Source organism: Haliotis rufescens, unplaced genomic scaffold (assembly GCF_023055435.1).
Source record: "Haliotis rufescens isolate VD_foot unplaced genomic scaffold, xgHalRufe1.0.p SCAF_2, whole genome shotgun sequence".
Taxonomy (NCBI): Eukaryota; Metazoa; Mollusca; class Gastropoda; order Lepetellida; family Haliotidae; genus Haliotis; species Haliotis rufescens.
This window is the reverse complement of record NW_025963890.1, coordinates 33574469-33599736: the sequence shown is the minus strand read 5'-3', so window position 1 is coordinate 33599736 and position 25268 is coordinate 33574469. Positions and strand designations below refer to the sequence as shown.

The following is a 25268-nucleotide window of genomic DNA, read 5'->3' as shown; positions in this document are numbered from 1 at the left end:
TCATGTATTTATGTGACACTGGCAACAAACCTGGCTATGTTTCAACTTTTGATAAATTAATGGGACCAGGGTGCAACCTAGTTTTGTCTGGTGCAATTAGGTTTTCATGTCATCATGCCCATTGTGCAAGTTAAATCCAGATCCTAAATCGAGCCCTGATGTGAAGTAAATAAGATATGGTTTTCCTGAAGAAACCCATAGGGAAGAGGCTTGGCCTAAACAAAACTCACTGCCCATGTCAATACATGTTATAAGACCTGGGTAGGTGTGCCCTGGGTCGATCCACTGTTTTTATTGTCTGTCCTGGGTCTGTCCACTGTGTGATTGTCTGTCCTGGGTCTGTCCACTGTGTGATTGTCTGTCCTGGGTCTATCCACTGTGTGATTGTCTGTCCTGGATCTGTCCACTGTGTGATTGTCTGTCCTGGATCTGTCCACTGTGTGATTGTCTGTCCTGGGTCTGTCCACTGTGTGATTGTCTGTCCTGGGTCTGTCCACTGTGTGATTGTCTGTCCTGGATCTGTCCACTGTGTGATTGTCTGTCCTGGATCTGTCCACTGTGTGCTTGTCTGTCCTGGATCTGTCCACTGTGTGATTGTCCGTCCTGGATCTGTCCACTGTGTGCTCGTCTGTCCTGGGTCTGTCCACTGTGAGATTGTCTGTCCTGGATCTGTCCACTGTGTGACTGTCTGTCCTGGGTCTGTCCACTGTTTGTAATTGCTGCACGAGCGCCACCAAAATATTTAGTGGCACTAATTTCTGTGTTCCTTATGCACTGAAGAATATTGTGAGCTGTTTTTATACCCACATCAATCTTGTGGATTTCCAATATTGGTAAGTAAAGGTAATTTCCCATGGAATTCAGTGAACTAAAGCAAGCTGCATTTGTGTCTGTTGAATTTCTAATTTTCTGTTTTACATGATTTGGGTGATATTATTTTGTGTTTGAATCCCAATTTTAATAAATCTTTTTTTGGAACAATTTCTTTTGCTCGTCAGTGTTTTTTGCGACCAGTGATGAACTTGGAAGTCATTGTTGAAAGGAATACAAAGCAAAAGATCCATGTTACTAGATGGACCTCCTCACTCACAAATAATGCATGCTAGCAGGGGTGTGGAAATATCAAATTTTTAAACTTGTCCCTTGACAACTATAGAGTAAAAATAACTTTGAATAAACAATGCATTCCCAGAGTGAGTCACCTAATCACCAGCACACAATGATAGTGATATAACCCACTCTGTCACTGAGGCTTCCACAAATAGGTAGTCCAACAACTGATACTAGTCACTTTCAGGGCATTAAGTCTACTTATTGCCCCAAATGGTGTTTTATCACAAAATATAACATGTATTTCCAAACAACAAAGAATGAATTTGTTCATTTCTAGGCCCAATTTAAATGTAAATCATGTTTTAAGCAGCCAGTGCGTCCTGCCATGAATTCTTATTGTGTTACATTGCACACTGATCAGCCAATCAGAGTGCTTGTCCTAAAGTGCAATGGATATCAGATCAATACATACTCGCGATGGTTATGTTCTTTATAAAACTGTATTTAGTACTTTATGAATATCAAAACTGACTAAAGGTCTCCTAAATTTTAAGGTTGTCCATGAACAACTGAAGCTGATTTTTTTCTGCTTGTCTGGCGATCCTACGTCACGAGTTGGGCATAGATTTTCCACACCCCAGTACCATCTTTCTTTTCTGGCTCCGTGCTCTTTAAGCAAAATATCACAGGCCCAGTATCCATTCAAACCAAATTCTGCTGAAGTAGACAAAAATGTTTTATGGAGTAACAACTTCTTTATTGTACATTTCATAAAACATTTTTGTCACCTTTGTTATCCATCAACTTTTAAGAAATGTCTATCCAATAATTCATATTCTGCTGTTTGATTAATATGTGTTTAATACATTATACATTGAAAAGGGAAATGCCCGGGGGACTACCTCCCTTTTGTAGATGTGTACTTGTCATCCATCACCCTTGAACTCATCCATCCCACAGTTTGAGCCCCCTTGCCATCAGAAACAAATCCTTTCCAACAAACCCATCCACTGTTTTTTGAAAAACAGTAGAAAAAGCTAATAGATTATAATACAGACAACATGACAGCAGAAGATCAAAGATATTTTCAGTTTTTTTAGTCTTTTTAAGGAAGTTGTTTATCAAGCAGTTGCTGAAAAACAGATATTCTCATATTTCAAGTCCCTTCAGAGCCTGTAATGTCTTTTGCTCACATATGCTTGTACATTTGCCCGTTTCATATTCAGTCAATCAAATGAGATTATTTAATTAATAGGCTCATTGCTCTGGTAGAGACCATTTGTACACAAATGGCATGATCATCATTCCTAAGTATCCACAAAACTGCTGCTATGGTTTCAAAAAGGCCATGAATACATACACACCTGCTGTCATGACCAAGGTCAAGAGGGTTATTCCTGGTTGAAAATCAAATTACCTGGTACATAGAAAACCAATATGTTAGGCCCCATCCTCAAGTATCCAGGGTATTTATATATCTTGAATCCATTTTGATATACACTCCCTGGACCCATACACCGCCAAATCTTCATTGAGGAAGTGATGTCACAATCTCCATCTCACTATGAGCAAGCCCTTGATATAGTTCAAATATAGGACTTGACTATGAATCAGAATGAACTCTTGCTGGAAAAGATGTTATCATGTGCTATGAATATAGTGAACTGATACGGGTGGTTCTTGTATTCAGTTTCAGCTTACGCCTAGTCACTGCTGTCCTCACTGTCTGAATAGGGCAGATTGAGAGATGGAATGCTGCCTGGTGTGACATTCGCTGCCTGGACATTGTTGCATGTAGCAACCACTGAATTGTGGACACTGCATTTGGTCTCTTCACCATCATGTCTTGCCTGGTTACACTGCCAAGAGTCCTCCAGCCCCAGCTGGCCCTGGGAAGTTGCATCAGCTGTTTCACAAGTTCGCACATCACCTTCCCCTCCATGGGGACACTGTACCAAGCCATTCTCGTTCCCTCCATATCTTTGACCTGCCTTGCAAAAAACAAGTGGTTGGTCATGTAGGTCCGTATTCACGCTGTAGATAATCTGTGGACTCTCCACATGGCCATACTCCTGTCTGAAGCTGTCGTCACTGTCTAAGATAGGGGTTGTGAGTGGCTGGAAGGCAGACCTTTTACTAGCAGTACCAGCATCAGCAGCCACTCCATCAGATGACTCTGTTACAGACATTAAACAATGAGGTAGACAAGACACATGATGCAGAGTGAGTGAGTGAGTATGGTTTTACACCGCTTTTAGCAATATTCCAGCAATATCACGGCAGGGGGACACCAGAAATGGGTTTCACACATTGTACCCATGTCGGGAATCGAACCCGGGTCTTCGGCGTGACGAGCGAACGCTTTAACCACTAGGCTACCCGACCGCCCCACACATGATGCAGAAACATGTTCACGTTATTCCAGTATCTTCCATCATGAGACCCTGCATTATGGTCTGCCAGTGTTATTAAATCTATGTTAGACCCTGAATTTGCTGTTGAAGCATCACTGCAGAGGAAGATATTTCATTGAAAGCAGTTTTCTCGAATCTTTTCTCAAGACAATTTTCAAATACTGATTTTCATAAGAATAACTTTTTGAACCATAATGAGGATGCCTGTAAATTTGTCTCATCAAAACATCACACTAATATGCTTGTTTACTTGTAGAATAAATATATACCAAACACGGCCTAAACCCAAATGTAAAATTTGAAATTATTGCCACAAATGAAGCTTACATTGGAGAAATATGTTCTAAAACAAGTAAACAACATTATCACTTTCTCCCGCCATGAGTTAGTGAGTGGGTGAGTGTGGAGTGGGTGCTTTAGTGAGTGAGTGAGTGAGTGAGTGAGTGAGTGAGTGAGTGAGTGAGTGAGTTGGGTTTAACACTGCTTTGAACAGTATTCCAGTTATATCATGACAAGTCAGCTTAATTAGGTTGGTTGGTTGTTGTTTTACGCCGCATTCAGCAATATTTCAGCTATATGACGGCAGTCTGTAAATAATTGAGTCTGGACCAGACAATCCAGTGATTCATATCATGAGCATCGATCCACGCAATTGGGATCGATGACATTCATCAACAAAGTCAGCCAGCCTGACCACCCAATCCCATTAGTCACCTCTTACGACAAGCATAGTTGCCTTTTACGGCAAGCATGGGTTGCTGAATACCTTTTCTACCCCGGATCTTCATGGGCCGCTTAATGTAGGAGGAAAGCTCAAAGTGATGCAGGTCTTAGACTTCACTTCGGTGAAACCCATGAGCAAGGGTATGGTAATGACAAACCTAGAAACATAATCGGGGTGACCTGGGATTCGACCCAATGATCATAGCTTTCTGGCATGCTCAAGGGACACAACTCTGTACAGTGAATTGCGATGCCTTAGACGACTGGGGCACCAGTGCCCCCTTCCCTAATATAGGGGAACATTAGAATTGTTTTTGTTCATATAATATGGAAGAGTGAATAATATGGAAGTTAATGTTAACTATGAAAAAAAAGAGTCCTTTAAAAGCCTATGAAGAGATAGACACTAGGTTTGCTTTATGTCAAGAGAAAATCTGATTAAATTTGAAATTAATACACACAAAATGGCACCATTTTTCAAACTTAGTCTTGATAAGTATAGATTCTCTTAGGTAATCTTGCAAAGTTTCATTCATGTATCTTCAGTAGTTTCTGAGAAAACGTGTCCCCATTGCAGACACCATGAACTAAGTAAAACAACATGGATCAAGGTCTGTAACAGTATAAGTATCTCTTAGATAAGTAAGGAAACTTCCATTCATGTAAGGTCGCCATTTCATGCAGTATGCACCAAGTTGAAAAGTAAAGAGAAAGGGCCATAACTCTGTTACAACTTAACTAAGACACCAAATTGTGGCCAGGGATAATAATGTCCATTTATCAGTTAAGCTGTACATGGACAGCTATGGCATTCCTCATGAAAGACCTACCATCATGTTTCTGATTTTGCCGACCTACCATCATGTTGCTATGTTTCTGATTTTGACGACCTACCATCATGTTGCTGTGTTTCTGATTGTGCCGACCTACCATCATGTTGCTGTGTTTCTGATTGTGACGACCTACCATCATGTTGCTGTGTTTCTGATTGTGACGACCTACCATCATTTTGAGGTGTTTCTGATTGTGACGACCTACCATCATTTTGAGGTGTTTCTGATTGTGACGACCTACCATCATGTTGCTGTGTTTCTGATTGTGACGACCTACCATCATTTTGAGGTGTTTCTGATTGTGACGACCTACCATCATTTTGAGGTGTTTCTGATTGTGACGACCTACCATCATGTTGCTGTGTTTCTGATTGTGAAGACCTACCATCATGTTGCTGTGTTTCTGATTGTGACGACCTACCATCATGTTGCTGTGTTTCTGATTGTGCCAACCTACCATCATTTTGAGGTGTTTCTGATTGTGACGACCTACCATCATTTTGAGGTGTTTCTGATTGTGACGACCTACCATCATGTTGCTGTGTTTCTGATTGTGACGACCTACCATCATTTTGAGGTGTTTCTGATTGTGACGACCTACCATCATGTTGCTGTGTTTCTGATTGTGCCGACCTACCATCATGTTTCTGATTGTGATGACCTACCATCATGTTGCTATGTTTCTGATTGTGACGACCTACCATCATGTTGCTGTGTTTCTGATTGTGACGACCTACCATCATGTTGCTGTGTTTCTGATTGTGCCGACCTACCATCATGTTTCTGATTGTGCCGACCTACCATCATGTTGCTATGTTTCTGATTGTGAAGACCTACTATCTTGTTTAAATTCTGATTGTGAAGACCTACCATCATGTTTCTGGTTGTGACGACCTACCATCATGTTACTGTGTTTCTGATTGTGATGACCTACCATCCTGTTGCTGTGTTTCTGATTGTGAAGACCTACCCTCATGTTGCTGTGTTTCTGATTGTGAAGACCTACCATCATGTTGCTGTGTTTCTGATTGTGCCAACCTACCATCATGTTGCTGTGTTTCTGATTGTGAAGACCTACAACCATGTTGCTGTGTTTCTAATTGTGAAGACCTACTATCACGTTGCTATGTTTCTGATTGTGAAGACCTACCATCATGTTGCTGTGTTTCTGATTGTGATGACCTACCATCATGTTGCTGTGTTTCTGATTGTGAATATCTACCATCATGTTGCTGTGTTTCTGATTGTGAAGACCTACAACCATGTTGCTGTGTTTCTAATTGTGAAGACCTACTATCACGTTGCTATGTTTCTGATTGTGATGACCTACCATCATGTTGCTGTGTTTCTGATTGTGAAGACCTACAACCATGTTGCTGTGTTTCTAATTGTGAAGACCTACTATCACGTTGCTATGTTTCTGATTGTGAAGACCTACTATCATGTTGCTCAAATTCTGATTGTGAACACCTACTATCATGTTATTGGTTGTGACGACCTACCATCATGTTGCTGTGTTTTTGATTGTGAAGACCTACCATCATGTTGCTGTGTTTCTGATTGTGCCGACCTTCCATCATGTTTCTGATTGTGACGACCTACCATCATGTTGCTATGTTTCTGATTTTGATGACCTACCATCATGTTGCTGTGTTTCTGATTGTGCCGACCTACCATCATGTTTCTGATTGTGACGACCTACCATCATGTTGCTATGTTTCTGATTGTGCCGACCTACCATCATGTTGCTGTGTTTCTGATTGTGATGACCTACCATCATGTTGCTCTGTTTCTGATTGTGAAGACCTACCATCATGTTTCTGTGTTTCTGATTGTAACGACCTACCATCATGTTGCTGTGTTTCTGATTTTGCAACCTACCATCATGTTGCCGTGTTTCTGATTGTGCCGACCTACCATCATGTTGCTGTGTTTCTGATTTTGACAACCTACCATCATGTTGCTGTGTTTCTGATTGTGCCGACCTACCATCATGTTTCTGATTGTGCCGACCTACCATCATGTTTCTGATTGTGACGACCTACCATCATGTTGCTGTGTTTTTGATTGTGAAGACCTACCATCATGTTGCTGTGTTTCTGATTGTGCCGACCTTCCATCATGTTTCTGATTGTGACGACCTACCATCATGTTGCTATGTTTCTGATTTTGATGACCTACCATCATGTTGCTGTGTTTCTGATTGTGACGACCTACCATCATGTTTCTGATTGTGACGACCTACCATCATGTTGCTATGTTTCTGATTGTGCCGACCTACCATCATGGTTCTTTGTTTCTGATTGTGATGACCTACCATCATGTTGCTCTGTTTCTGATTGTGAAGACCTACCATCATGTTTCTGTGTTTCTGATTGTAACGACCTACCATCATGTTGCTGTGTTTCTGATTTTGCAACCTACCATCATGTTGCTGTGTTTCTGATTGTGCCGACCTACCATCATGTTGCTGTGTTTCTGATTTTGACGACCTACCATCATGTTGCTGTGTTTCTGATTGTGCCGACCTACCATCATGTTTCTGATTGTGCCGACCTACCATCATGTTTCTGATTGTGACGACCTACCATCATGTTGCTGTGTTTCTGATTGTGCCGACCTACCATCATGTTTCTGATTGTGCCGACCTACCATCATGTTTCTGATTGTGCCGACCTACCATCATGTTGCTGTGTTTCTGATTGTGACGACCTACCATCATGTTGCTGTGTTTATGATTGTGAGGACCTACCATCATGTTGCTGTGTTTCTGATTGTGAAGACCTACCCTCATGTTGCTATGTTTCTGATTTTGATGACCTACCATCATGTTGCTGTGTTTCTGATTGTGACGACCTACCATCATGTTTCTGATTGTGACGACCTACCATCATGTTGCTATGTTTCTGATTGTGCCGACCTACCATCATGGTTCTTTGTTTCTGATTGTGATGACCTACCATCATGTTGCTCTGTTTCTGATTGTGAAGACCTACCATCATGTTTCTGTGTTTCTGATTGTAACGACCTACCATCATGTTGCTGTGTTTCTGATTTTGCAACCTACCATCATGTTGCTGTGTTTCTGATTGTGCCGACCTACCATCATGTTGCTGTGTTTCTGATTTTGACGACCTACCATCATGTTGCTGTGTTTCTGATTGTGCCGACCTACCATCATGTTTCTGATTGTGCCGACCTACCATCATGTTTCTGATTGTGACGACCTACCATCATGTTGCTGTGTTTCTGATTGTGCCGACCTACCATCATGTTTCTGATTGTGCCGACCTACCATCATGTTTCTGATTGTGACGACCTACCATCATGTTGCTGTGTTTCTGATTGTGACGACCTACCATCATGTTGCTGTGTTTATGATTGTGAGGACCTACCATCATGTTGCTGTGTTTCTGATTGTGCCGACCTACCATCATGTTTCTGATTGTGACGACCTACCATCATGTTGCTGTGTTTCTGATTGTGAAGACCTACCCTCATGTTGCTGTGTTTCTGATTGTGATGACCTACCATCATGTTGCTGTGTTTCTGATTGTGACGACCTACCATCATGTTGCTGTGTTTCTGATTGTGATGACCTACCATCATGTTTCTGATTGTGACGACCTACCATAATGCTGCTGTTCCCCTGATTATCTCTCTTGATTGTGATGACCTGCCAGTATTCTAATGTGTTCCCTAATTATCACCCTTGATTGCGATAACCTGCCAGTATATTGATGTATTCCCTAAATATATCCCTCGATTGTGATGACCTGCCAGTATATTGATGTATTCCCTAAAAATATCCCTTGATTGTGATGACCTGCCAGTATATTGATGTATTCCCTAAATATCCCTCGATTGTGATGACCTGCCAGTATATTGATGTATTCCCTAAATATATTCCTCGATTGTGATGACCTGCCAGTATATTGATGTATTCCTTAAATATATCCCTCGATTGTGATGACCTGCCAGTATATTGATGTATTCCCTAAATATATCCCTCGATTGTGATGACCTGCCAGTATATTGATGTATTCCCTAAATATATCCCTTGATTGTGATGACCTGCCAGTATATTGATGTATTCTCTAAATATATCCCTCGATTGTGATGACCTGCCAGTATATTGATGTATTCTCTAAATATATCCCTCGATTGCGATGACCTGCCAGTATATTGATGTATTCCCTAAATATACTACCCATCAAAAGTTTAGACTCACTGAAACCACTCACTATATCTCGAAGGAAAATCGTATTTGTGAAAGCTAACAATAAAAAATAACAAAATCATTCATTTAGGTCTTCATATCCATGTTCACAAGGACGTGTGCATTGATGATTAGTGAACCAGAATACCGTATTGGCTAGAACCATACAAAAGTGAAATTGCAAAAGTTAATAACGGGTATGACCACCCCTGGCTCTAACACAGACATTGCATCGACGTTGCATACAACGAATGAACAGTTCAATCTGCCGCTGGGGATTGTTTGCCACTCCTCTAACAATGCATTGCGAAGATGGCGAAGGTTAGCAGGGGGAGGAACTCTGGCATAAACACGCCGTCCCAGCAGATCCCAAACATGCTCAATGGGGTTCATATCTGGCGATAATGCTGGCTAATCCATTCGATTCACCCCATTTTGTTGTAAACAAGCTGTCACGATGCGAGCTCTGTGAGGCCTGGCATTATCATCCTGGAAAACCGCGTGACCTGGCATGGCCCTTAAGAATGGAAGCACAGTAGGAATGATGATCTCGTCCCTGTATCTCTGCCCAGTCAGATTTCCTTCCTGTACCAGTTAATCAGTTCTTCCAGTCATGGTGATACCTCCCCAGACCATAACGGATCCACCTCGAAATTGATCATGTTCCACAACAGCAACGTCAGCGTACCGCTCTCCCTGACGTCTGTACACTGGGATCCGACCATCGTTGAAATGCAGATTGAACCTTGATTCGTCGGAGAAGAGTACCCTTGCCCATCTGCGGGGACCCCAGCGTACATGTCCATTTGCCCAATTCAGTCTGTTCTGACGGTGGCGTGGTGTAAGAGGGGGTCTTACAGCTAAACGACGTGCCCGCAGTCCATAGTGACGTAATCGGCGGCGTATTGTTGATGCAGATACACGTCGTCCTGTAGCTTGTTGGAAAGCATTATTGGCTGCTGTGGCTGTAATGTGTCTGCCCCTGAGAAACAGCAAACAGAAGTATCGGTCATCTTGCTGTGATGCTACCCTGGGCCTACCCGACCTGGGTCGATCCTGGACAAAGTTGGTCTGTTGAAAGCGTACCCAGAGGTTGGAAACTGCCTATTGGGATACGCCAAGACGTCTTGCAACATACCGTTGTAATCTGCCATCTTGTAGCAGTGCCAAGGCTTGATGTCGTTGCTCAAAACGGAGACTTCTCCCTCTACCCATGCTTGCATCAAAGAAGAATTTCTCCACTAACTCAGAGGAGCCAACTGCAATCCTTATAAAGATGAATTGCATGAGTAACCAGCGTCAAATTGCTGCAAAAACACGTGCATTATCGTGCATGTGAACACCTGCGTTGTGGTGCGAATTTTGTTTAAAATGTGCGACATTTCACTGAGCTTTATCAATTAATGAACGCAAAACTCTAATTTTTTCACCGTTACAGATTTGGTTTTACGCCACAACAGTTCATGTGTTAACAGTACCTGTAAAAAGTTTAGAATATTTGGCATTATCTGGTGTGAAACAGTTGAGTATAGTGAGTGGCTACATTTACACTGGTGAGTCTTAACTTTTGATGGGTAGTATATATCCCTCGATTGCGATGACCTGCCAGCATGCTGCAGTGTTTCCCTGATTATCTGCCCTGATTGTGATGACCCTCATGCTAGCAAGCTGATGTGTTTCCCTGATTATCTCCCCTGATAGTCATGCGAGCAAAGCTGATGTGTTCCCCTGATTATCTCCCCTGATTGTGATCACATACCATCAGACAGTCGGACTGCACCTCTCTTCTGGCCAGCATATGGGCGGTCAGTCCATGGAGTGGCTTGTAGATTTGGGTTTACCTCCCGAAGACGTCGGATAAAAGCTCTATATTCACCCTTGAGTTTATCCACACGACTTAAGAACTCCTGCACAGTTCCCTCTGGGTAGCATGTTACCATACTTTGCTGAAATTATACCATTCATACTCACAGTTTATTTACAAACAGCAGCCTGTAAAAAATCAGGTCTGGGCAAGTAAAAACAAAGATTGATATTATGAACTATGTCTTTCAAATTTAGGTATGGTGACACACAATCAATCAAGTACCCGAGTCTGAAGACCTAATCCATTTAGTTGCCTCTTAGGACAAGCATAGGTAGCATACATGTTCTAGTCTGAAATCACCACACGTCTAATTATAAATAAGATGACACAGTTTCTGGTGTAAAATCAGAGAGGTGTGACAGAATTACTGAAAGAGTTCACATGACTCCTGTGTTTGGTTCAGATAAAACATAAATTCCCATTGAAACTTTAATGAAAGAAGCAAATGAAAGGCATAATTTATCATAATTGGGAGAATCATCAACTTAGTTGAATGTAATATCAGAGACATCTTGTTATAAGTCAAGCTATTATTCTTGAACAGAGTAGAGGTCAGGTGGATTTCTTTGTCCCATCATTTAGTTCCTTATGGCCTTTCATGGACATTAGTCTCAATATCTCAGCAAAATATTGTGTTTTTCTACTGAAACACAGGTCAACTATTTATTACCTTTACACAAAATTCTATTTCTTTCTTGATAGATGGCAGCCATTTCTGGATATCTGCTGCTGTATTGAGTGTGCCCTAAACAAAGTAAACATGACAATTCCTGTATACACACAAAGTCATAATGACCTTTTACAGCCTGTCTTGGCACTCACTGTATGTAATAAGAGCCATAACAATCTGTAGCTCATCTAAACTAGAACTGCAAATTCTAGCATGTCTAGTGTTGGGAATTGGTATGGATTGGTAAAGAAGTTTGTGTCAAAGAACCTCTTTTTTCACCATGATTTGAATTTGGAAAATCTTATTTCATAACGAAAAAGTTTAATGCGCTACAAATAGACAATTGATACTTATATTTGTAATCACTTACAGGTCAAATAGCATGTTTTCATTGATAATTGTCACTTACAATTCAATCATGCATTTGTACAGCATTTGCAGCAATCAATTGTCATACAGACATACCGGTACAGGTCATGACATAAGGTCACTTGACTCTCAGTCATGTGAGGTAATAAAAAACAGTTTTTTCAAGGTTTTAAATCCAGCCCAAAGCAAAAATATGTGTATCGCAGGTAACATTGTAACAAGAAATAATTTAATAAATTTTAAAACACATTTAACACATGTTGCTTGTTTTGGACTGAAGTTAGTTGCAATGTTTCTCAAATTTTCTCAAAATTACTTCAGCAATGATAACATGCAGAAACAACCAAATTATTATCTAAGTGTAAGGGTTAATAAATCACATATTCACATCATGCACTCCCGTACCCCAAACAGAAAAGGTACATACTAAGCTCCTTAAATATGGTGACATAAAATAGTCCTAATCTTTGAGTAAATAAAACCACACACTTTTGTTGAGCACATCACTGTGGAAACAGGTGGGCAATCTGATATTGCATAAACTTTTCTTTGGATTAATTTTTAGCAGTAATAAGTGCTTTCATCAATAAAAGAAAACTTTCCTGAATCAAAAACAAAAGAATAATTTATAAAATATGCTTCTGTTCCTCCATATCCATGTCTGATTCGAGTACATAAAATCACTATTATTCAGGATGCATATGGGCAATATTTACAAAAATGAACTATAAAATTATTATGATTTACTAATTGTATTTAGAAAATGATTTTATTTAGAAATTTTCATCATGAAGGTACTCATAAGCTATGAAAGCTCAAGGTTCTCTTTCTAAAACATGAGCTACAGTTTACTATTTGAGAGGGAGATAAGTGGACAGAAACATTAACAAAGGACACCTTTATTTTATTAATGACATCAAGAATATGGTTGAAGATAATTATCAGTCCCGTCAAACAGGATTGGTTTGAGTTTTGTTTTGAGTGAATTTTCAAATGACTACTACACGAAGATTATTGACATCAAAGGGTACTCTTCCATGGATTTCTTTGAAATGGCCCTGGGGAATTATCTTGGCACATCTTATGAAAAGGTCAAATGTCAAGGTCTCGAGAAAAGCTCACAAAAACAACTGTGCTTACACTTTCTCAGAAAGTATTGACGCAATTAACATTAAACATAGTCTAACATGGTATATACATTTTCGAGGATTAGGCCTGCTTTTGAAAAGTCTTTGGTCAAGATCAGTCAAAGTTTTTTTGGAAAACAAAGTTATATCATTGTCAGTTTCCTCCAATGGCCATTATTCCATGTGGACTTCTTTTGCAGTGAGAAAGTCAAAGGCCAAGTTACTGAAACAAAAAAATCTCATTCAAAAGCTTGTGGTTACACTTTGTCAAAAAGTATTAATGCATGAATCGTAAATGTGCTACATACCTTCCCAATGACGGGGCCCTGCTTTGAAATGGTTTAGGTCAAAATTGTAAATTTTACAATAAATTGTATATTTATAATACTTATTCTATCTCACTCTATGCATTCCTCCTTCTTTCGATCCCTTGTGTGGAAACGTCTTTGATCAAAGTTTCCACCTTCTAAGCTTCATTTGCCCTGCCACCCATGCATCACCATGACGACCACACCAGTATCTAGGTTATGCACCAGGATCTCGTGCAGCAAGCTGTCCTCGATCTGGTCCACTGACTGCCTCATCATTCTTTCTTGGAGCTGACACACTAGCGTAACTGTGATGCAGGGTCGGATGTGCGGGCATAGATCGTGTGAGATAGGATAAGTATTATAAATATACATTTTATTGTAAAATGTACAAATTTTAAAACTTATACCATCTAAGCATTTATCCCACGGTTGGACGGTGGGTCGCAGATTACCCTAGTCTGTATTCGTCTGTAACCATGAGATGTACACGAGGAAGCTGGTGCTGACATGCATCAATCCTGGGGCTGTCACACACACTTTTGTTTTCTATGGGTGAATCACTGCTATTGAGTGATCTTGAAAACCCCTTCATGCTACTAGGACACAGCGATATGAAGTGAATAACAGTTTCCTCTTGCAAGGTCTACCAACACGGTGAACCAGCTGCCAGCTGGCCAGTAAGGCGCAATAAAAGTCAGTTGTAACTGTTTTGTTGATGAGATTTTATGGATTACCCGTGGTAGAAGCGTTGTTGGTGGAAACTCATAGGCGTTGAGTGGTAAAGGTCGCAAATCCCCTCAAAGGTTTTTGGATGTAGAGCCATTCTGTGGAGGATGTTCGATTCAGATGAGACAGGAAGTCTGCTATGACATCCCTTATTCCCAAAATGTGTAGAGCTCGGCGTTGATGCCCAATGCATCGATCAGTCGATAAAAGTCCATCGTCAGAGCCAACAGGGAAGCCTACTGGGTCGACCCCATCTTGTAGATATACCATACGACTGAGGCGTTGTTGGACTGTGTCATCAGGTGAGATAATCAAAGTACTTCTGCCCAATGAGAGATTGCTAGAATGACAGTCTTGAATTCGAGATTGTTGATATGAAGGGTAGATTCTATTGCTGACCAACGTCCTGAAGTCTGTTGATACTGCAGGTGTGCTCCCCTCCCTACTGTCGACGCATCCACGAACAAGTGGTGTTGGTAGAAAGGGTTCCAGGGAAACTCCTGAGCAGATGTTTGTTTTGGATAACCACCATTGTAGATGGCCGTACAGGTGCAATGGGAGCTGAATCGGGGCCCGACGATTGTTGATCTGAAGATACGGTGTTAGGAAGCGCTGAATTGGCCGTAGTTGGAGTCAACCTCTCTGGGTGAGGGCTTGTGCCGACATCCATAGACCGAGCAACTGCTGCCATATTCGTAGATGTAGTGACTGTGTGAGTGCTGAGTGCCGAGTGCCGTTGTATCTTTGTCCATCTGTCACGACGGACGAACATCTTCCTGAGATCGGTGTCGAAAAGTGCTCCGATGAGCTGCAGTTGTCGAGTGGGTGTTGTTTCCAACTTTTCTATGTTGATTAGCCTGCCAAGCTGATGGAGTAGATCCAGGCTGACCATGTAGTCCCCTTGTGGAATGATGGGGCGAAGAAGTGCGACGGACGTCATACGAAAATGGACGGGTATGCCCTCTGGATCGGACTGGTAGTCGTTGGCGGGACTCCCATCAGTGGCCGCCAGTATCCCTCTGTGAGGATCCAGGACACGAAGGGGTCCTCCAGGATGGTTCAGTTGGCTGCAAAATCACTTAGTCTTCTGCCTACAGGAGTGAAGATAACGGATACGACTGGGGGCAGAAGTTCCCAGTCGTCCCGGGGATGGAAGGAGACATGTGTTGGAGAGCTTGGCCTGCTAAGGTAAGAGATCAAATGAAACCTGGAGATGCGTTTCTTCTTGTAACTTCTTGTGCAACCTCATGGATTCTGTCGTCAAAAGTTGGGGAGATGACCAAGGCATCTGATAGAGTGTAACTTTGTGGTGTTCTTCCCACAGACAGCAGTAAAGTAGTCCCTGACGTCTCATGGCATCTGGTGAGTAATTAGCTCCATCACATCCTGGAACTTGCTCTGAATCAAGTTGACGGACCCTCTGATATAAGCTTCGTCTGAAGTCTTAGCGTGATGAACTGACATGCCTATCGCTTCTATGCCTGACAGAATAGTGGATAGTAATGGTAGGGTCCACCTAATAGTAAGATCCACATGAGCTAACTCCTTATAATCTACAACAGATGTAACTGATGTGAGCTTCGGGGCAAAAGATGAGATGTTCTCTATGTCGATGAGGAGAATCAGCGTATTGATAATACTCCGGCATCAAAGGATATTCAGGGTAGGGCCAATATTGATGGTCTCTGTATCGATCAGTTGTCGGATGAGGATAGTATGTCATAGGTTGGTATCGGCGACAGGCCTCAAAGTTGCAACTAAAATGGTCGCCAATTCGACCTAATTTTCAATTTGTCTACTGTCTAAAATTCAGAGGTAGCCAAATGACTAGCTTGAAAATATCTTGTTGGGACTAAATTCTATTGCTTCACATTTGTAGACACAAAAATAAATAACAGCTGAATGTGGAAAACATGTCTGCTAATAATTGTACATCCATATAAGTCCTCCTAAAGTTGGCAATGAACAGAAATATTAATGTAATTAGTATTTATTTATTTCAGTTGGCAATGCTCATTGGACAAGCAGGGATATACCTAAATAATCTAGTAGAATAAATTGCATCATTGTTTGAGTCACAAATAACACAAATCAAGTACAGTTTCCACTAATATACAATTTCAAGTGAGTGAGTGAGTGAGTTTGGTTTTACGCCGCTTTTAGCAATATTCCAGCAATATCACGGCGGGGGACACCAGAAATGGGTTTCACACATTGTACCCATGTCGGGAATCGAACCCGGGTCTTCGGCGTGACGAGCGAACGCTTTAACCACTAGGCTACCCGACCGCCCCTACAATTTCAAGACTAGTGCTATGACTTGTACATATTATGATAGTTATTTGATAAAAGATAATTTCAAATGCTTTTGGCTACTTACAATATTGGCTTGACTTCTTGATTTTACCACTGGCTACCTGGAAAAAATGCTAGTAGCCATATTGCTAAAAAAATAATTTTGAGGCCTTAGACAGAGATCGATGTCGATCGCAGTCGTCATCTCTACAGTAACCAAAGTGTCGAGATGACTGTCGGTAGAGATAACGCTGTGAGTCTGAATTTGATGAACATGATCAGTCGAGGTGACAATGTCAATCTGTAGAAATCCTTGGATTTAGATTGGCGATCAATCCCTCACTTCTGGCATTTTTAAGATAGTCTGTAAATGCCACTTGTGACAAATGAGAGCATTCCGAACACTGTATACCCGGTTGACAGACTCCATGACAATCGCAGCATAATTTATGAGGATCCACTGGCAAAAATATGTGGCGGCACTTCATGCAGGCTGGACATTTGGCTTGGTCCTTACCCATATCTATATGCAATAAGTGCCCCCAACCCGTATTCTCTGTCAGATTAAATCCTCCTTGGGGCACTTATTGCATTTTCCTTGCTCAAGAAAATCTACATGACATAGTTGTAACCATTTTCCTTAATAAAAAATGTTACCACACAAAAAACTTTGTTTTTGTATGATATACGACCACCCTTACGGGGCCTCACCCTCCACGGCGCGTCACGCCAGGGGGAGCAGCTCTCACCCAAATCACTTTCCTTATGTCATCTGTATAAGACAGATGTGCTGTTTTTTCAAGAGACAAAAAGAGTATAAGACAAGAACCATGGCTGACCACAATGTATGTACCCGCTAGCAGAGGATAGTGACTTTGAGGTACAAGTGGTCGATGAATGCGTTTGGACTTCCGTTACCCTGGGGGGAAATCTTTGACCCCCAACTTGACTAAGGTAAAGCAGGGCCGGCGGTTGCCCCCCCTTTCCCGCGTGACATGCGGAGTTGAAGGCTGCTTACATATGCTTCGAGGAGCAATATCGTAATGCATGCCAACAGCCCCGTGTGTCCGTACACTCCGCTTATCTGTCGGCTGTACAAAGGGAGTTAGCGGGGGAGGGGCGCAACTAACGGAAGTTCATACTCATCTTGCGCGGGATGCTATTCGTAGCTGTGCCTCACAGATGATGTGCGCTGTTATGAGTATGCGCAAGACCTCCTTGCTTTGCCTTATAAGATGGGTGCCACCCTCTTCCCCGGGGCTCAGCAGGTGGTCCGTGAGGCCGCTCAATTGTATGCTTCCATCAAGGACTCTAAGGTCTTGTTGGAGGTACCAAGTGTTAAACCGCATAAGCGGACCTCTCCATTTGACTCCTCCTACACTGACGCGCTGGGTCAGAAGTCCACGCCTGCTTGGAAGCAGCCGCTTCCTTCAGGTAAGGGCGCCGGGAGGAGCAAGAGAGGCAGGGCCTGGGGCAAGGCAGCTGGTGGAGGCCAGCAGCCTTTTCGCAGGGCCGGGAACCCATCGGGTTCCCATTAGCGCCCGAAGAGCTCCGGGTGGACCCACAGTCGCAACTTCACGAACTGCCGACAGCCGGGGTCCACTGCCTCAAGCCGGATGTCCCCGTAGGCGGCCGACTGAAGGAATGGGAGACAGTTACATCCAATCCCTGGACCCTGTCCACTCTAAGGGATGGCCATTTGCCTCGGTGGAAACATCATCCGACCCCCTTCTCCGGGATAAAGCACACTCCGGTGCCTGCTACCCGAGAGAAGGCGGAATTCCTCCGTGCCGAGGTCGACGCACTTCTTATGAAAGCTGCGATCGAACCGGTTTCCGTGGGACAGGAAAGCGAGGGCTTGTACTTGACATATTTCCTAGTCACCAAAAAAGACGGAGGGTTCAGGCCTATTCTCAATCTGAGAAGGCTGAACAAACTTATAGAGGTACTGTCCTTCAGGATGGAGACACTGTGCTCAGTGAACTCAGCTGTCGAGACAGGAGAATGGCTAACGTCAATAGACCTCAAAGACGTCTTTCCCCACGTACCCATACACCCCGAGTTCAAGAAATACCTGAGGTTTTCTTTCGACGGGAAGTGTTATCAGTTCAGGGTTCTACCATTCGGGATCTCCATCGCCCTGAGGGTGTTCACCAAGTTGATGTTGATTCTTGCCCAAGTGGCCAGGTCAAAAGGTCGGTTCTGCCATCCGTACCTAGACGACTGGTTACTAAGAGCTCTATCGCAATCCCTGAGTCAGATAGCTACACAAGAAGTGATAGACATTCTGATCACTCTAGGGTGGATAGTCAATCTCAAGAAGTCAGATCTGAGCCCTACTCAGAATCTAGTCTTCCTAGGGGCGAATTTCAACACAGTGAGCGGACTTATATCTCTATCACAATATCGCATAGTCAAGGTCAGAAGTGTTACTTCCCAGTTCCTTCTGTCCACAAGACACACTGCTCGTACATGGCTCCAGTTACTGGGCAACATGGCGGCGACAGTGGATGTGGTTTGGCGGGCGTGCTTGAGAATGAGACCCATTGAACATGTCGGGGTTGAGATCAAACTGCATATCAATGTGCTAGAACTGAGAGCGGTCAGGTTGGTGTTCCATTGCTTCCTGGATCTGCTTCATGGCCAAGTGGTTCGTCTAGAGATGGAAACCAAACGGCGATGACTTACAACCGGAAGAAGGGGGAACGGTGTCTCCGTCGCTTCTCCAAGAGGCGTGGCAGTTCCTACTATGGTGCGACTCTCACGATATCAGGGTGCTACCTGTTTATCTCCCGGGGGTGGACAACGTCTGTGCGGACGCTCTGTCTCGCCGAATCCTCGCTCCTCACGAGTGGAGGCTCGACCCGGGGATATTCGGGATTATCTCCCAGTTATACGGGTCGTTCCAGGTGGATCTGTTTGCGTCTGGGGTGAATCACCAGACACCAACGTTCTGCTGCCGAGTCCCCGACCCAAGGTCGGTGGAACCGGACGCCTTCCAGCTAGATTGGACGGACAGAGTTCTGTGGGCATTCCCCCCAGTACCTCTGATTTCCAAGGTCCTGTCTCAGCTAGCCACTCAGCCTGCGCGACTCCTTGTGCTCCTGGCACCTCTTTGGTCTGCGCAGAGTTGGTTTCCAGTAATACTCAGGTTTCTGGCTCAGCCTCCTGTTCTATTACCTTTACGACCGGACCTCCTATCCCAGAACGGGGCACTCCACCCGAATCCCAGGATTCAGTGGATGGCTTGGCCACTGTCAGGAATCGCCTCCAGAAGAGCGGTATTCCTGCACGAGTTGCAGACACAATACTGGCTTTTCACGGAGGGATTTGACAAACGTTCAGTACGAGGATAGATGGGCCTGCTATGCACGCTGGTGTGTCTATGGAGGGATTGCAGATCCCTTTTCTGCAGATCTCGTAGCCGTGCTTGAGGTTCTCCAGTCGTGACTAGATGACGGCCTGGCCGCATCGACAGTCCAGGGGTCGACGGGGCACTTCTGGGTGCACACCTATTAGTGCAGCGCTTTTTAGTAGGTGTGGACAGGATCTGACCGCCTGTCCAGCAGATCAGTCCTCCTTGGGACTTGTCAACCATTCTTCATTGGCTGTCAGGTCCTTCCTTTCGGGATCTGTCGACTCTCTCTCTTCAGCTGTTGAGCTGGAAGATGGCGTTCCTTGTGGCGGTAACGTCCAGCAGACGGATAGGCGACATTCATGCAATGTCAGCCGATCCCAAACTAACTGTCTTCCACCGGGACAGGGTCAGTATTCGGCTGCCGGACTCTTACCGTCCTAAGGTCGCACACGCCTTCAACGTGACGGCTCCTATTGAGCTACCTGCTCTTTCACAGCCTTCCTCGTCGGGGACCACTGCAGAACTAACTATTTTGCTGTTATGGCGGTAGGAAGGCTGGCTCACCTGCGAGCAAACAAACTATCTCGAGTCGGATAGTGTCAACTATTTGTACTGCGTACACACTTCAAGGCAGGGACCCCCCTACCAGGTTGAAGGCTCTTCGGTTAGAGCAGTGGCTACGTCACAAGCGTACGCCGCAGCTCTGCCCATTGAGGAGATCTGCTTCGCGGCTATTTGGAGCCAGCCGAGCACGTTCATCAAACATTACCAATTCGACAAACACTCAAGCGAGCGTGCTGGGTTTGGTCAGTCAGTTCTCCGAACTGGGCAAAGTTCTACATCCCTAGCCGATTGAGCCTTCGAGATTTTAGACCGTCCTCCGGTTATACTGCTCAGTAATGGTCCGGTTTTTATCTTCTGCGGTCGATAAATATCAGTCTTTACTACTCGATAAAACTCGTATTTGCACCCGCACTCCTTCGATCCTCGGGGACCCTCTGGCCTAGCTCAGCGCGGGTTATAGTCTCTCGTGATCTACGCCCCTATATCACTTGTTCCAAAAAGTGTGTGTGTGTGGGGGGGGGTCGAGTTCTCGAATATGATAAGCCACAAATAATGGCTATTTCATTGTATATGGTCGACCACGCCCTGTCTCTAGCCCCCGCCTCTTGATGGTGGTGCCTCACGATAAGGTTGGTTCCAATTATTGAACTCTTTTTTATTCATTGAAATAATCAGAATACAATGTACTTATTTACGCTTGTTGCTGACAGATGCCACTTCCTAGATTATCTTTAGGAGTCTATCTTGATGCAATAAGTGCCCCAAGGAGGATTTAATCTGAAAGAGAATTTTACAAACCTGTAGAGGTTATGAATTCTCTGATGAAATCCTCCTTGGGGCACGGCCACCCACCTTCCCACATTCCGTCAGCATTAGACATATGGAAAGTGATTTGGGTGAGAGTTGCTCCCCTTAGTGTGACGCGCTGTGGAGGGTGAGGCCCCGTAAGGGTGGTCGTATATCATACAAAAACGAAGTTTTTTGTGAGGTAACATTTTTTATTAAGGAAAATGGTTACAACTATGTCATGTAGATTTTCTTGAGCAAGGAAAATGCAATAAGTGTTCCAAGGAGGATTTCATCAGAGAATTCATAACATCTACAGGTTTGTAAAAATTTTGAGAATAAGAAAGGACTAAATATTCTCTCTCAAATAAAGGAAGTCTCCACAGGAAGGCAAAAAGAAAGAGAATGATGAGGCAGTCTATGGACCAGTTCGAGGACAGCGTGCTGCAGGAGATCTGGGTGCATAACCTAGATACTGGTGTGGTCGTCATGGTGATGCATGGGTTGCAGGGCGAATGAAGCTTAGAAGCTGGAAACTTTGATCAAAGACACTTCCACACAAGGGATTGAAAAAAGGAATGCAAAGAGTGAGATAGGAAAAGTTTAAAAATTAAGTCAAAGGTCAAGGCTAGCATTTAGCTGTTTATTAAACATGGTTATATCATTGTCAGTTTCTGAGCAGGGTTACCTTTCTACAGGCATGAAACTTTATACTTGCATGTATCTTGTCAAATCCTTCCACATCTATTGTTGGTGCGATGTCCATCAAAGGTCAAGATAATCTTTGACTTCATTGTGAAACATTGCTGTATCATATATTGCGAGTTACTGTTGCGCTGTTACTTGTACAACCCTGAGACTTGGGCAATTGTTGGATCTTAAAGGTATTGTCTTGATTAAAGGGCCAGTATGTTGACTGTTCTGAAGCAAACAATAGCCTTAGCTTACTTGGCTCTGCTTGCTTTATTTTGTGAGAGAAGTTACATATTGAAAGAAACTATTGCGATAACTATTGATATTGCAAGCAACTATTGCGATAAATATTGATAGTTTTCAGTGTATCATTTTAGATGGATTTTAGAGTTGAATTAAATCTTGGAACTGAAGTTTCCTTTAAATGTGATAGGGGGGCACGCCAGAAACTTATGATTGTGGGTTCGAATCCTGGTTCGCCCCAATTATGTTTCCAGGTTTGTCAGCACCATACCCGTGCTCGTGGGTTTCACCGAAGTGGTAAACGTCTGAGACCTGCATCACTTCGAGCTTTCCTCCCACATTAAGCTGACACGCCGTGATATAACTGGAATACTGTTAAAAGTGGCATTAAACCCAACTCACTCACTCACTCACTCAATTTGAATGTGATAACAATAACAACAAATAAAAAGTAAAGTTTGAGATATGACTGATTTGTTGTTTTTTTACCCTAATAATTTAAGAAAAAGAAAATTCATGTGTAAAATAATACCACTCATGATAATCAAAAGAAAAACAAATTTGTACAGCATTGCATGTAATTAATTGATGTATTTAATACAATCGAAACTATCGACATTCCTACCTGAAATCGATACTATTGATGGGAAACTGATTTAACAATCGATTTATTGACTTTAAGTGCTTCCCAATAGCAATATATCGATATTTGGATTTATCGTGACACTCTACTCAGAACCGTCGAGATACTGGCACTTTATGGTCAAGGTCAGGAAGTGATGTTTATGGACTGGTAGTACATGTATGGTGGTACATAAAGATTTTTAAGCTTTGAGAATATGGCGGTGATGTGGATGCTTCAGTTTTTGCAAGTAAATGCAAACACCTCAAGGTAAATTCCAAGCTGTGCTTACTAACTTGGGTCTTGGTGGATTCTTCTTAAGATATTCTGCAAGTGAAAAAAATGAGTTTTAGTTTTTATTTGTTTAACATTAGTATAGTATGACTCTATATTTTAGCGGGCTTTATATTATTGCGGTATCGGTAAATCTCGTTATCCACACCCCCTGTCAACCTTTTAGCTATGCAAATCTAAGCAAAATATTTCATCTCTCATTCGAATAAAGGACTCATTGTGGTATGTCACAGCTACTCGTAAGTACAGACGTAAACTTTTTTATGATTGTTTCTGGAATGTTCTTGAAGTGGAATTACCCGTACCTCCATTCAAAATTGATAAGAAAAGAACCCATTTGTTTGGATGAAGTCCCTTGACCCAACCTTGGTCGTATGCATAATGATTACGCATAATCCAAAACAGGAAGTGATGTAAACCACATATTCCACATGTATCACACAACAAAATAGTGATACCATGATAAAATAGAGTTGCCGTCCTTGCTAATGACAGGTATTTTGTTTACCAAACTCGGTAAAGAAAATCAGCATCGATCAATCCTATTTGATGTGTCATAAATGTTGAACAAAGAACAACAATCTCATTAAAATCAGATCTTAGTTTTCGCTATCGCTAAACAAAGATCTGAGGACATCCCTTCACAGGTCACGTCAGAACAACCTTTCGCAAACTTTGACCGACCAATGAAATGACTGACATGAAATCGATATTAGCCAATCAGAAGGCAGCTATCTTGAGCTTTACAACTCTAGCGACTATGCTTCGAAACATATTCTGACGTATTCTCAATCAATTATTTTTAAACTGATCAAAAGATCATTCTGGAATGGCTTATAGTTGGTCTAGATTGTATGGATATAATCATAAAACCCGTAACTGTCGTTCGGAATACCCTCTGTTAAATATTCCGGGGTTGCATAATTAGAAAACACATTCTCTGACTGTCACTTTCATGATCTGGTAAGCGACGCTCTGATTGGTTGGATGAAAGGTCGTTCTGATGTGACCCATAATGGGATGTCCTCAGATCTTTGCTTAGCGGTAGCAAGAACTAAGATCTGATTTTAATGAGATTGAAAGAACATGAAACAGTTTGCCTATGACATATTTAGGCTAATAGGTCAGTAAACGTACGCCATTACGATCCATCATAAATTATCGGCAACAAAGCAGTTTTCTCTACCATCTGCTCAACATTAATGTGCTATGGCGCGACCGCTGTCTTGCGATACTGTTACCATGACTCACACTCAAGCTTTACGATCCAAAACCCCTTTTCGGTCGTAGGGACACTTTTACATATTTACGATCCAACACCCCTTTTCAGTCCTTAGGGTTAGCTTGCTTAGGGCATGGGTTAGCCATAAATTCTTACCTTTTCACGCGTTAATCCGGTTAATCCGATTGGTCGGTCATGTTCACATGAACAATGGAGGGTGTGGTTTCAAGACAAGATGAATGGGAATACGGACCGTGACGTCACACGCGTGTGCAATTCATTGTTTACTTAATTACGCATGCGTGTTAATGGGGTGCGAATGACCCGTTAAAAGAGCACTTATTACATGTGATAGCGCTCGTGGTCCAGTGATAGAGCATGAGCCGGCGAATCGCGTTCGAGCCACAGCGCTAATATGATCTGAAAAAGTGCGCCCGGTAAAGTGCACTACTGTGGTAATATAGCGTACCATACTACCTTGGCATTGTAATTCACCGAAATGGTTGAGAATAAGAGACGAATATAGCGATTTGTTTCAGTCATCAGGTGATATGGTGTGCGCGTTGTGTGATTTACATACTCGATACGATTATTTTCCTCGTTTTCAAGGAACAATGATGAAACTTGACAATTATTTCTGTTTCATGATAGGTATCTAAAGTATCACAGGATAAGGATAATTCATTTTGTGTTCTTACCCTCCTTGTCTTTTTGTAAATAAAACCTATTTAATCGGGCAAGTTGTTTTTCTTCGTTCCTTGCCATTACTACAGTTGTCTCCCTTTATTTATTCATGTGTAGTTTCGTATTATATGTTTCACTTGCTATTCGCGTACGTATCACATTCAAATGGAAAATCTCAACTCGATGGAATATTGA

At 42.6% G+C, this 25268-nt stretch overlaps 1 protein-coding gene across 4 annotated transcripts; it reads right to left on the bottom strand.

The window, feature by feature from the left end:
* Positions 1–323: 323 nt before the first annotated feature.
* On the bottom strand, positions 324–25171 carry LOC124117954. Of its 4 annotated transcripts, none has more exons than XM_048399829.1 (6): positions 25088–25171; positions 23170–23200; positions 22004–22236; positions 11780–11854; positions 11002–11188; positions 324–3229 (listed from the first exon to the last, which is right to left on the bottom strand). In XM_048399829.1, exons 3-6 carry the CDS (start codon positions 22079–22081, stop codon positions 2757–2759), a joined length of 813 nt encoding a protein of 270 aa, XP_048255786.1. In that variant the 5' UTR covers positions 22082–22236; positions 23170–23200; positions 25088–25171; the 3' UTR covers positions 324–2756. The 4 variants fall into 4 exon arrangements, with proteins under 4 accessions (XP_048255786.1, XP_048255787.1, XP_046335937.2 ...); XM_048399830.1 differs by having other exon boundaries at positions 23166–23200; positions 25088–25147; XM_046479981.2 differs by lacking the exon at positions 22004–22236 and having other exon boundaries at positions 23166–23200; positions 25088–25169.
* Between the last annotated feature and the right edge of the window lie 97 nt (positions 25172–25268).